The sequence below is a fragment of the Acipenser ruthenus genome, chromosome 4, assembly GCF_902713425.1.
Source record: "Acipenser ruthenus chromosome 4, fAciRut3.2 maternal haplotype, whole genome shotgun sequence".
NCBI classification, from domain to species: domain Eukaryota; kingdom Metazoa; phylum Chordata; class Actinopteri; order Acipenseriformes; family Acipenseridae; genus Acipenser; species Acipenser ruthenus.
In genome coordinates this window covers 65967297-65980732 of record NC_081192.1, presented here as the reverse complement: position 1 = coordinate 65980732, position 13436 = coordinate 65967297, and the positions used below count along the sequence as shown (strand labels likewise).

At 38.8% G+C, this 13436-nt stretch overlaps 1 protein-coding gene across 3 annotated transcripts in view; it reads left to right on the top strand.

Moving 5' to 3' along the window:
* The first annotated feature begins 528 nt into the window (after window positions 1-528).
* LOC117969815 (uncharacterized) overlaps window positions 529-13436 on the top strand; it is a 37001-nt gene continuing 24093 nt past the window's right edge. The window contains exons 1-5 of one of the 3 annotated variants that reach the window (XM_034917778.2): window positions 546-756; window positions 6556-6630; window positions 6930-6995; window positions 10797-10871; window positions 11179-11244. In XM_034917778.2, the coding sequence (XP_034773669.2) occupies window positions 592-756; window positions 6556-6630; window positions 6930-6995; window positions 10797-10871; window positions 11179-11244 (447 nt within the window). In that variant the 5' untranslated portion in view covers window positions 546-591. Of the gene's footprint in view, window positions 757-6555; window positions 6631-6929; window positions 6996-10796; window positions 10872-11178; window positions 11245-13436 lie in introns of all 3 variants that reach the window. The other 2 variants (XM_059022669.1, XM_034917779.2) reach the window with 2 other exon arrangements.

The following is a 13436-nucleotide window of genomic DNA, read 5'->3' as shown; positions in this document are numbered from 1 at the left end:
ATTCTTTTGACCCCACACCGTGAAGTTAACGTTTTTCTTTTAAATAATCTGCATGCTACAAAAAGACAAGCAGTGTCGCATAATCAACACGAGAGGGTGTTGCAGTCATGAAGCTTTCGGTGTTGTGAGGGCCCCTTAAGTCTGCCTTCAATAACAAACAGAGAAATGGATGTTTTGTAGCTTGGGGGTGTAAGAGCTCAAACAAAACACTTAAAAGTTGGCAACTTAGCAATAACAAAATTTGGAGCCTATCATTAAACCAGCATATCCATATTTTATTTCTCTCAAGATTGAAAACAGAACCCATTTGAAATATAGTCACTTTGTTAAGTGTGTTTTGGAGCCAATAATAAAATGAGGTCATAAGGGAAGATAAATGATGTATATTTTTTTAAATTTCCTGCTATTGGCTTGATTTATGGCGCAATAAACCAGGCAAGGGTCAGAATGGAGCCGATTGAGACACACTTGTGTTTTTTTTAAACAGTTGTTTGGTTTGTGAGCCTGTGTTTATTTCTGCAAGACATCTGGACTGCATTATCTCTAAAGTATAAAACACCAAACTGAACTGCCTTTCAGCAGCAATTCACAATGGAACGGACCCTAGCAGTACTGCTCTGTTTACAGAGTAGCCTGCTTGTTACTGCCTTTCAATGTTCAGACAAAGTGATCATCTCAGCGGTGAAAGAATACAATGTGGAAAATACACACAAACATTGGTTTGACTGTATACAAGTGAACACCGTAGATTCGGAGGTAAGTTATCTTACCCTTTTATATTCTTTTTTTTTTGGTGGGGGTGGTATTTGTATAGTTGATTTAATTTGTCCAAACCACTGTTGTTTCTTCTTGAGTTTAACTTACCAGTAATGTATTATTGTATTGTAATGATGTAACCTAGACTTGCTTCCAGAAGCAGTCATTCAGGTTTTGGTTAGGCATCCAAAAGGTAAGAATATCAGTGATCTAGATCCAGGGGGGCCAAAGAGAGGGAGGAGGGCACTCTGCTGGACGATTTTTAAGTGTAACGTTTGTAAAAGACAAAGCAGAAACAAGTATTTGACTCTTTTTTGTTTCTACCAGTACATTTTAAAGAGGTGTGTCAACTTGAATATGTTTTATTGCTTTCCCCATCAGGGAGTTAATTGTCGTTGTCTTAATGCAGCAAAAATAAAGATAGCTCACAGCCTTGACGACCTTGCAGGAGTTCAGTCTCCAAGGATACTCAGCGGAAAGTCATCTGGGTCAAAAGCATGTTTTAGTACACTTTTGAACTATACAACAACAAAAAAAATGGAATTGTACACATTCTAAATTGGACCAATCAGATATAATCCAGTCATTTTCCTTTGGATTCCAGGACAGTAAAACTGCAGTTAGTATAAGATTATAAACATTGAGGTATTTATTTGAGTTTTTAAGTATTAACCTATAGTAAAACCACTGCAGTTTGTTGGCAATTTACTCCCTTGGAATCTAAGGGAATGTGCTGTTTGGTTTTTTTGTTAATCTAGCCAATGAACAATCCAGGTGATTGGTTAGGTGCACTGATGGAATAGCTGCGATTTATGATATCAACATTACCACTTCCCTACATAGAAAATTGTAATTTAAATGATTTTAGAACAAGTCCAAAATAGCATGTGTAATAATTGCAATTATTATTTTTTTTAAAAAAACACTGAGTTTGTTTAGCTGCTGGCATTACAGAAGGTGCCCCTGCCACATTATTTTTACCTGCTTCTTAGGGCTTAGTTTGACTACAAAAAATCTGTATTTCAGTGGATCCCATTTCTATACTATTGTTGTTCTCAATACAATGAAAAGCATTATGAAATGGTTTAGCCTTTTTATAATTCAGTTGAGAAACTAAGCATTGGGAATGGTAAGCTCTGTTTTATATTTTTCTGTTGTCATTGGAAGCATAAAATAAAGCAATTCTATAGTACCAGTATAGCTGTTTTCTCCTCTAAGATAATATGAAACCAAATCAAAATAATTCTTCAACAGTAGTAGCCTGGATATGCTAGTGCAGGGGTTATCTACCGGGGGTACGTGTCTAATTTGTATGTATGTAGGATGAAATAAAGTAAAAGAAAATAATGATCAAATTAATTTTTGAACAGTATTACCTCTAAACCACTGTGCCTAAATATTTTATTTTTGTTTAGCAGCTCAAAGTTTACAGTCTGGCTATAGTTTCAAAATTATCATCTACCTGTACGTGTGCGTGATTTCAATTGAGCGTGTTTCTACTGTGATATTACTCAGGCGCGGCTGCCTTTTAGTAACAACAATAGCGGCTGGTTTAATCGTGTATCATATCTCAAGTCAAAAATGGATACGTTTCTTACTTGCAAAAGGAAAAAAGACGGAAGAAAACACAAAAGAGTCTACAAAACGAGCAAAGCGACAGAAAGTTATACCAAGTCCATTTGGATCATTTTATGTTGCCGTTAACATTGAGGTTAATGTTTTTTTGATGTTGTAAACATTTTAAATGGCACATGTAATTATGCTGAGAAGGGAAGTAAATGGTAACGTGATAAATATTTCCAATACAGACTAAAATAATATTGCCAAATAGAAAGTGAATATGTGTGTTTCCGAAGAGATTCCCAAATATTGCATTTTGATTCTGTGAATCCAAAGATGTGTAATTAAAAGTTTCAAAAAGGTATTCTGTCCTAAACCAGCAGTCCCAAATCATATATTAAATAAATGGGGAAAAAAATATTAATCGGATTATTCTGCCTTTTATTGCAACCTTGGTACCATTCAGTAAAACAAAAAAATGTAAAGGGTTACTTGAGCTGAAAACCTCAGACTGAAAGTGTGCAGTTTTAGAAAAAGGTTAAAAACTGCCATGCAGTAATCCGACTATGCCAGATCTATAAACAAAGAGCAACAAAAATGTAATATTTGCCAATTTTGTTCAGTTTAACAGCACAAGAAAAGCAGAGAGCAAGCAAAGATGGAGTTCAATGTTTTTATTAAGATAAAATAAGCTTTTCACATTTACAAAAATAGAATATATCAAATGGATCCTTTTTTTCCTGGGCTTCATAAAAACAGAGGCATATTAGTTATCAGCTACACAAATTAGACACCATCGTTCACAAGTCAGCATCACAATTTGTAAAGCACTGAAAGGCACCTAAGTAGAATAAAACAATCCAGTTAGTTACATTGGTGACTTGGAGATGTGGTTGAGGACAGTCAACAAAGTGTTTTCAAATAACTTGGTGCTCCAACTAAACAAAGCAAAACCTAGCGAGTCCTCAATCTCGCCTCCAATGGAGTTCAGACACTGAGCATCGGGCACGTATTCTATTGACTAAAAATCCCATTCTTTCACAGCTTTCAAAGAAAGGAAATGGATTTTCATTTTACAGGGTAAATAATCACATAGGAGCCATTCTAGATCTCCCCCTACCCCTCTCACTACGATGCCAGGCTAAGAATGTAACAGCAGCGGCAACTCATGAGCTACAATTGCTATATGCGGATACATACCACCGCCAGTATACGCTACAGTTCATAAACTTCATACACAAACTCATATCAGTTTCTCAAAACCCCCTGCTACCGCTCCTACTTCCCAGCCTGGCATCCATGCTCACATGACTTGCTCGTTATCCTGAACGTCCTCCCAGCTCTCTCCTAGGTCTTAATGAATCAATGACAATGCAATTTCCTTACACACATCCACACATGCTTTAAAAAACATATCAATATAAAATAATCAAAGTCCAATACAAAAATGACACATCTATAAATTATAAATACAAAATAAAGTGCAAAGAAAGCTTAACCCTGTTACATATGGACAGTTCAAATTATCAATATTGGTGGTGGGTCCCTGTGACAGAGAAAGAATGAATCTTGGTTATAAAGTTCCCTCCCGACCTGTGAGGTTGCTGCATAAAGGGAACAGAGTGTCCTGGACTGGATGGTCAGACAATTCATTCCAAGGGTTAGGTGGAAGTTGGCCATCTAGAAAGGGGGCGGGGCTACGGTACAAAAGGGGACGTGGCTAGGTGATCTGTTCCTTTGTAATGGTTAAGAGAGAACCACTGAAGGACGAGTGCAAAATAACCATGAGTGTTTTGTTGGTTTGTATCGTCTAATTGTACTGTTTGTTATTTATTAGACAGCTAACACGATCCGGAGCTGTCGCTATAGGCCAGCGCAAAACACTTCACCACTGTGCACAAGTAAATTGTATTTCACCACGAGCACTACAGCACTCACTCTGGACTTGTGACAGTGTCTGTGTTTTGTGTGTGTGTGTTTAATTCCGTGTTTATAATTTCGGGACTAAACCTTTATTGAACTGTGCAATACATATTGTTGTGTATTGCCAGCCCTCCATTTCTTTACTGTTTGTCATCAGACTTTAAATTATAAATAAACCACCATTTCACCAGTACTTTGTTGTTTGTCATAGTCTTGAGCACTGCATCACCTTTACACCTGCGCACTGTAAACCACTTTACCACAGTTCCCATGCCCAGAATTGTCCAATTACAGTCAATCCTTGTAAATATGAATTTCAAAGTACCAGCAAAAATATGTGTCTTATCAGTAATTAGCATTATCAGGAATCTAAAGCTTTATTCACATTTTTTTCCCTGAGAAGGGGAGAGGGCTCCATATTATTTGCATTAACAGGAAAATCGTGTTTAGTGAATTTGTATTATAAGAAGTAATTTACAGTGACTGCTAAATTTTGCCAGGACCTTCGAAATTCATCTGATCTGAGTTTGTTTTAACGAGAATTGACTGTAGTTCTTTCTAAAGGTCTAACTTGGATTTTGCAGGTCAAAGGAAATACATTTGTAATAATGCCATCTTTGTAGTATGTATGTGTGGCGGGGTGTCCCACCCCTTTGTATTATTATTAATATTATGATTTATTGTATTATTGTTGTGGCGTGGACAAAAGCCACCACCATTATGTATTATTGTTTTTGTGTGTTTTTAGAACCTCGTGAAGATGCGTGACTGATCTAGCCATAGTATACAAATCTTTATGTAATTTTAAAGACAATCAATAAAGGTGGCAATTATATAAATGTTGCTGCATTTAAAGCTCATTTTCGGATGGAGCGAGCAATATTCGAGGTAGCTTATGTCATGTTTTATTTTAATAATGCTAATAGTAATTGTAATATTTATAATAATAATAATGAAGTTAATGTCACTTGCCCCCTTTAAAAAAAAAAACTGTGCAGAGGTAGCAAAACTATGAGAATAATAGCGTTTAACATCTTTACTAACGTAATAAAAATACTACAGTATGTGACCATAAGTTTATATTTATTTACAATAACATTTATAAATGTGAGCAGCCATTACAACACACAATAATGTTTACTTCTTGTACGTGTGGAAACGTATGAAAAATGTCACTTTTTTTAAAGCAAACAAGATTTACACATTAACAATGACTACAAGCATGGACAATAATGTACTTAACACAGATATATTGGTCAAATGTGACCACACTTTGCACACTGGTAGTTCACCTCTGCCATTTTGACACGCTGTGACAGAGATTGAATGATTCTTGGTGTTAGATCTCCCTCTCGACCTGTAAGGGCACTGTGTAAAAAGAACAGAGTACCCTTAACTAAATGGCACGACAATTTATTCTGTAGGGTAGGTGGAGTTCGGTCATTTAGGAAAGGGGCGGAGCTACAGTATCCAAACTCAATGACCCAGACGGTAAACGGTGTGGCATCAGAGGACTGAAGGAGCGGATGCGCTCGTTAACCTAGGGGTCATGAGTGAGGATATAAATAGGGGACATAGCATAAGTGATCTGTTCCTTTGTAAATGGTTAGAACAACCTAAAAGGAGATTGCTGTTTAAGTGAAAACGTTAGTGTTGTGTTTGTTTGTTTTGTCTTAGTAATAACTGTTTGTTTTTGTTTCTGAAGACTACTAACACTATCCGGAGCTGCAGCTGCAGGCCAGCAACAAACCCGGACACCAGCACTTCTCTGTTTGACAAACTAACTTTTCACCACTAGTTTCACGCACTAAATAAACACTGTGTTTTGTGTTCTGTGTTACGTGTGGGTGAGGAAAGAACAGGATTTTTTGTTATGGGTTCCGGGTCAAACCGGAGGATTACAAACAGAGTGATACACGCCGCTGTAGCACTTCCAACATTTATTATTTACAGGTGTTTGCCCTAAGGCTCTGGACATTGTAAAACAATAAACATAATTGCACCTGTTAATCATTGTCTGTGTATTTTGTATCCGTTCTGCACTGCACACATCTGTAACCATTCACCACTTTGCCACACACACGCCCACAGAGTCAACTCCTGAGAGTGTTAGCTAACGTTACAGAGCGCTTTTTTGAAACAGGGCGTTCAATAGAAAACGTTACGGAACGTTCTGTAGCGCTCTGGCTATTGAACGCACTGGATTATCGTTGTCTGTCTCTTTATTAATCACTGCTGCATTACCTTCACCTGCACACAGTTAACCATTTTGCCACACAAGCCTAAAGTATTCACAACTTATATTTTCTTTTTTAGAGTGGAAAAACAAAGCGAGATGTACAGATGCAGGGAAACAATAAACTGAAACGTCGACCTGGAATGTTTTCCCTTGTGGGTATTGTTTTTATCTAATGGAATTGCGTCATAACCCACCACATATAGTTAGTTCTTTTTTTCTGTTACTGCCAAAGCTCAAGCTACTCCTTATAAACCTGTCGCACTGCTATTCAGAAACTATCTAAAATAGTTTTATTGCATTTTAAAAACAAGATCAAACTGAAAATCTCCCCCTATGTTCCCCCTATTGTGTTATTCATTATTTTATTACAAATTCACCACATCTATTTCTATGTCAACAACTCATTCTATGAATATAACCGTAACTGAAGTATGTTTTATTTTATGTTCAGGCATCCAGAACTTCCAGTCAACAGCTAACTGAATCACCACCAGTCCTTCCAGTATTGGATTCAGCTGTAAGTATAAACTCCAGAAATGTTCTGGTAGTACGGTGTAAATGGATCGTAAACAGCAATTTTCAAGTCTTGCCACAGATTCTCAATTGGATTGAGGTCTGGGCTTTGACTGGGCCATTCTAAGACATTCAGGTTCTTGTTTTTAAATCACTCCATTGTAGCTTTGGCTGTGTGTTTAGGGTCATTGTCCTGCTGGAAGGTGAACCTCCACCCCAGTCCCAGGTTTCTTGCAGACGGAAAGGTTTTCCTCTAGAATTTCCCTGTATTTGGCTCCATCCATCTTGCCCTCAATCCTGACCAGTTTCCCAGTCCCTGCCGATGAAAAGCATCCCCATAACATGATGCTGCCACCACCATGCTTCACCGTGGGGATGGTGTTCTCAGGGTGATGAGCAGTGTTGGCTTTGCGCCACACATAGCGTTTTGTGCTAAGGCCAAAAAGTTCAATTTTGGTCTCATCAGACCAGAGAACCTTTTTCCACATGTTTGCTGTGTCTCCCACATGCCTTTTGGCAAAATCCAAACGGGATTTGATATGGGTTTTTTTCAGCAATGGCTTTCTTCTCACCACTCTTCCATAAAGCCCAGCTTTGTGGAGCGTCCGGGTTATAGTTGTCCCATGGACGGTTTCTCCCATCTCAGCTGTGGATCTCTCCAGCTCCTTCAGAGTTACCATTGGCCTCTTGGTTGCTTCTCTGACTAATGCCCTCCTTACCTGGTCACTGAGTTTTGGTGGATGGCCTTCTCTAGGCAGAGTCGTGGTTGTGCCATATTCTTTCCATTTTTTAATAATGGATTTAACGGTGCTCTGGGGGATGTTCAAAGTTTGGGATATTTTTTTATAACCCAACCCTGATTGGTGCTTCTCCAGAACTTTTTCCTGGACTTGTTTTGATAGCTCCTTGGTCTTCATTATGCTGTTTGTTTAGATATGCTCTCTAACAAACTCTGGGGTCTTCCAGAAACAGGTGTGTTTAATCTGAGATCATGTGACACTTTAATTGCACACAGGTGGACTCCATTCAAGTAATTATGTGACTTCTGAAGGCAATTGGTTGCACCAGAGCTTATTTAGGGGTGTCACAGCAAAGGGGGTGAATACTTATGCAATCAAGACTTTTCAGTTTTTTATTTGTAAATAATTTTGAAAAATATGTCCATTTTTTTTTTTTCCCCACTTCGACATTATGGACTATTTTGTGTAGATCACTGACAAAAAATCTTATTAAATCAATTTTAATTCCAGGTTGTAACACTACAAAATGTGGAAAAGTCCAAGGGGGGTGAATACTTATGCAAGGCACTGTATATAAATGGGTATAGTTGTTTGTATAATAAAAAAGCTTATAGTTCACTATCACTAATTATTGTCCTACCACAGTGAGCCTTGTACCCTGGACTAAATGGCACAACAGTTTATTCCCAGGGTTAGGTGGAAGTCGGCCATCTAGAAAGGGGGCAGAGCTACAGTACACAAATTCAATGACCCGGACGGGAAACAGCGTGGCATCCGCGGATTGGAGGAGCGGATGCACTCGTTGACCAAGGGGTCATGGGTGACGTTATAAAAAGGGGATGTAGTGATGTGATTTGTTCCTTTGCGAATGGTTAAAACGGGATTACCCAAAAGGAAACTGTGCTGTAAAATCGTGAGTGTTTTGTTTGTTTATTGTCGTGTTTAAAAGAATACTGTTGGTTATTATTTAGACAGCTGAAGCAAACCAGGAGCTGTCGCTTAAGGCCAGCACTAGCCTGGACAACATTGCACTTTGTTTGCACTAAAGAACTGTATTTTCACCATGAGCACTAGAGCACGCACTGTGGACGGGTGTTTGTGTTTGTGTCTGTGTTACGTGTGGGTGAACTAAACGGGACTGTTATTATTTCAGGGCAAACCCGCAGATTACAAATAAGCAATACACGACACTGTATTGCTTCATTACCATTGTTATTATGTATTGTTGTTTTGCCACCAGGCCATTGGATTTAAAAAACCATTAAACAACATTGCACCTGCGTTCAATAAGCAGAGCGCTTTTTTGTGGCGCTACGAGGCGGAAGTTAGGTCTTATTGAACGGTATGTTAACGAACGTTTTCAAAAATGGCAGACAAAGTTGAAATGGGGTTAGCTTTACAGGAGTTTCTGGAAGATAGACAGCATCATGCTTACTTGACGGTATACTCAGCAACGAATATTGCAGCGTTAGCGACTGTGACAGCAGTGAACTCAAATAGTCCAGTGAGGGTAGAAAATGACGTTGAGAATGATGTGATATAGCCTACTACACCGATGCTGCATTTAAAGCTCATTTTCGGATGGAGCGAGCAATATTCGAGTTAGCCTATGTCATGTTTTATTTTAATAATACTAATAGTAATTGTAATATTTATAATAATAATAATTAAGTTAATGTCACTTACCCCCTTTAAAAAAAAACCAAAAAAAAAAACATTATAACTGTGCAGGGGTAGCAAACATATGAGAATAATAGCGTTTAACATTCCTATCTTTACTAACGTAATAAAAATACTACAGTATGTGACCATAAGTTTATATTTATTTACAATAACATTTATAAATGTGTGCAGCCATTACAACACACAATAATGTTTACTTCTTGTACGTGTGGAAACGTACGAAAAATGTCACTTTTTTTAAAGCAAACAAGATTTACACATTAACAATGACTACAAGCATAGACAATAATGTACTTAACACAGATATTTTGGTCAATTGTGACCACACTTTGCACACTGGTAGTTCACCTCCGCCATTTTGACACGCTGTGACAGAGATTGAATGATTCTTGGTGTTAGATCTCCCTCTCGACCTGTAAGGGCACTGTGTAAAAAGAACAGAGTACCCTTAACTAAATGGCACGACAATTTATTCTGTAGGGTAGGTGGAGTTCGGTCATTTAGGAAAGGGGCGGAGCTACAGTATCCAAACTCAATGACCCAGACGGTAAACGGTGTGGCATCAGAGGACTGAAGGAGCGGATGCGCTCGTTAACCTAGGGGTCATGAGTGAGGATATAAATAGGGGACATAGCATAAGTGATCTGTTCCTTTGTAAATGGTTAGAACAACCTAAAAGGAGATTGCTGTTTAAGTGAAAACGTTAGTGTTGTGTTTGTTTGTTTTGTCTTAGTAATAACTGTTTGTTTTTGTTTCTGAAGACTACTAACACTATCTGGAGTTGCAGCTGCAGGCCAGCAACAAACCCGGACACCAGCACTTCTCTGTTTGACAAACTAACTGTCTTTTCACCACGAGCACTAGTTTCACGCACTAAATAAACACTGTGTTTTGTGTTCTGTGTTACGTGTGGGTGAGGAAAGAACAGGATTTTTTGTTATGGGTTCCGGGTCAAACCGGAGGATTACAAACAGAGTGATACACGCCTCTGTAGCACTTCCAACATTTATTATTTACAGGTGTTTGCCCTAAGGCTCTGGACATTGTAAAACAATAAACATAATTGCACCTGTTAATCATTGTCTGTGTATTTTGTATCCGTTCTGCACTGCACACATCTGTAACCATTCACCACTTTGCCACACACACGCCCACAGAGTCAACTCCTGAGAGTGTTAGCTAACGTTACAGAGCACTTTTTTGAAACAGGGCGTTCAATAGAAAATGTTACGGAACGTTCTGTAGCGCTCTGGCTATTGAACGCACTGGATTATCGTTGTCTGTCTCTTTATTAATCACTGCTGCATTACCTTCACCTGCACACAGTTAACCATTTTGCCACACAAGCCTAAAGTATTCACAACTTATATTTTCTTTTTTAGAGAGGAAGAACAAAGCGAGATGTACAGATGCAGGGAAACAATAAATTGAAACGTCGACCTGGAATGTTTTCCCTTGTGGGTATTGTTTTTATCTAATGGAATTGCGTCATAACCCACCACATATAGTTAGTTCTTTTTTTCTGTTACTGCCAAAGCTCAAGCTACTCCTTATAAACCTGTCGCACTGCTATTCAGAAACTATCTAAAATAGTTTTATTGCATTTTAAAAACAAGATCAAACTGAAAATCTCCCCCTATGTTCCCCCTATTGTGTTATTCATTATTTTATTATTTTATTACAAATTCACCACATCTATTTCTATGTCAACAACTCATTCTATGAATATAACCGTAACTGAAGTATGTTTTATTTTATGTTCAGGCATCCAGAACTTCCAGTCAACAGCTAACTGAATCACCACCAGTCCTTCCAGTATTGGATTCAGCTGTAAGTATAAACTCCAGAAATGTTCTGGTAGTACGGTGTAAATGGATCGTAAACAGCAATTTTCAAGTCTTGCCACAGATTCTCAATTGGATTGAGGTCTGGGCTTTGACTGGGCCATTCTAAGACATTCAGGTTCTTGTTTTTAAATCACTCCATTGTAGCTTTGGCTGTGTGTTTAGGGTCATTGTCCTGCTGGAAGGTGAACCTCCACCCCAGTCCCAGGTTTCTTGCAGACGGAAAGGTTTTCCTCTAGAATTTCCCTGTATTTGGCTCCATCCATCTTGCCCTCAATCCTGACCAGTTTCCCAGTCCCTGCCGATGAAAAGCATCCCCATAACATGATGCTGCCACCACCATGCTTCACCGTGGGGATGGTGTTCTCAGGGTGATGAGCAGTGTTGGCTTTGCGCCACACATAGCGTTTTGTGCTAAGGCCAAAAAGTTCAATTTTGGTCTCATCAGACCAGAGAACCTTTTTCCACATGTTTGCTGTGTCTCCCACATGCCTTTTGGCAAAATCCAAACGGGATTTGATATGGGTTTTTTTCAGCAATGGCTTTCTTCTCACCACTCTTCCATAAAGCCCAGCTTTGTGGAGCGTCCGGGTTATAGTTGTCCCATGGACGGTTTCTCCCATCTCAGCTGTGGATCTCTCCAGCTCCTTCAGAGTTACCATTGGCCTCTTGGTTGCTTCTCTGACTAATGCCCTCCTTACCTGGTCACTGAGTTTTGGTGGATGGCCTTCTCTAGGCAGAGTCGTGGTTGTGCCATATTCTTTCCATTTTTTAATAATGGATTTAACGGTGCTCTGGGGGATGTTCAAAGTTTGGGATATTTTTTTATAACCCAACCCTGATTGGTGCTTCTCCAGAACTTTTTCCTGGACTTGTTTTGATAGCTCCTTGGTCTTCATTATGCTGTTTGTTTAGATATGCTCTCTAACAAACTCTGGGGTCTTCCAGAAACAGGTGTGTTTAATCTGAGATCATGTGACACTTTAATTGCACACAGGTGGACTCCATTCAAGTAATTATGTGACTTCTGAAGGCAATTGGTTGCACCAGAGCTTATTTAGGGGTGTCACAGCAAAGGGGGTGAATACTTATGCAATCAAGACTTTTCAGTTTTTTATTTGTAAATAATTTTGAAAAATATGTCCATTTTTTTTTTTTCCCCACTTCGACATTATGGACTATTTTGTGTAGATCACTGACAAAAAATCTTATTAAATCAATTTTAATTCCAGGTTGTAACACTACAAAATGTGGAAAAGTCCAAGGGGGGTGAATACTTATGCAAGGCACTGTATATAAATGGGTATAGTTGTTTGTATAATAAAAAAGCTTATAGTTCACTATCACTAATTATTGTCCTACCACAGTGAGCCTTGTACCCTGGACTAAATGGCACAACAGTTTATTCCCAGGGTTAGGTGGAAGTCGGCCATCTAGAAAGGGGGCAGAGCTACAGTACACAAATTCAATGACCCGGACGGGAAACAGCGTGGCATCCGCGGATTGGAGGAGCGGATGCACTCGTTGACCAAGGGGTCATGGGTGACGTTATAAAAAGGGGATGTAGTGATGTGATTTGTTCCTTTGCGAATGGTTAAAACGGGATTACCCAAAAGGAAACTGTGCTGTAAAATCGTGAGTGTTTTGTTTGTTTATTGTCGTGTTTAAAAGAATACTGTTGGTTATTATTTAGACAGCTGAAGCAAACCAGGAGCTGTCGCTTAAGGCCAGCACTAGCCTGGACAACATTGCACTTTGTTTGCACTAAAGAACTGTATTTTCACCATGAGCACTAGAGCACGCACTGTGGACGGGTGTTTGTGTTTGTGTCTGTGTTACGTGTGGGTGAACTAAACGGGACTGTTATTATTTCAGGGCAAACCCGCAGATTACAAATAAGCAATACACGACACTGTATTGCTTCATTACCATTGTTATTATGTATTGTTGTTTTGCCACCAGGCCATTGGATTTAAAAAACCATTAAACAACATTGCACCTGCGTTCAATAAGCAGAGCGCTTTTTTGTGGCGCTACGAGGCGGAAGTTAGGTCTTATTGAACGGTATGTTAACGAACGTTTTCAAAAATGGCAGACAAAGTTGAAATGGGGTTAGCTTTACAGGAGTTTCTGGAAGATAGACAGCATCATGCTTACTTGACGGTATACTCAGCAACG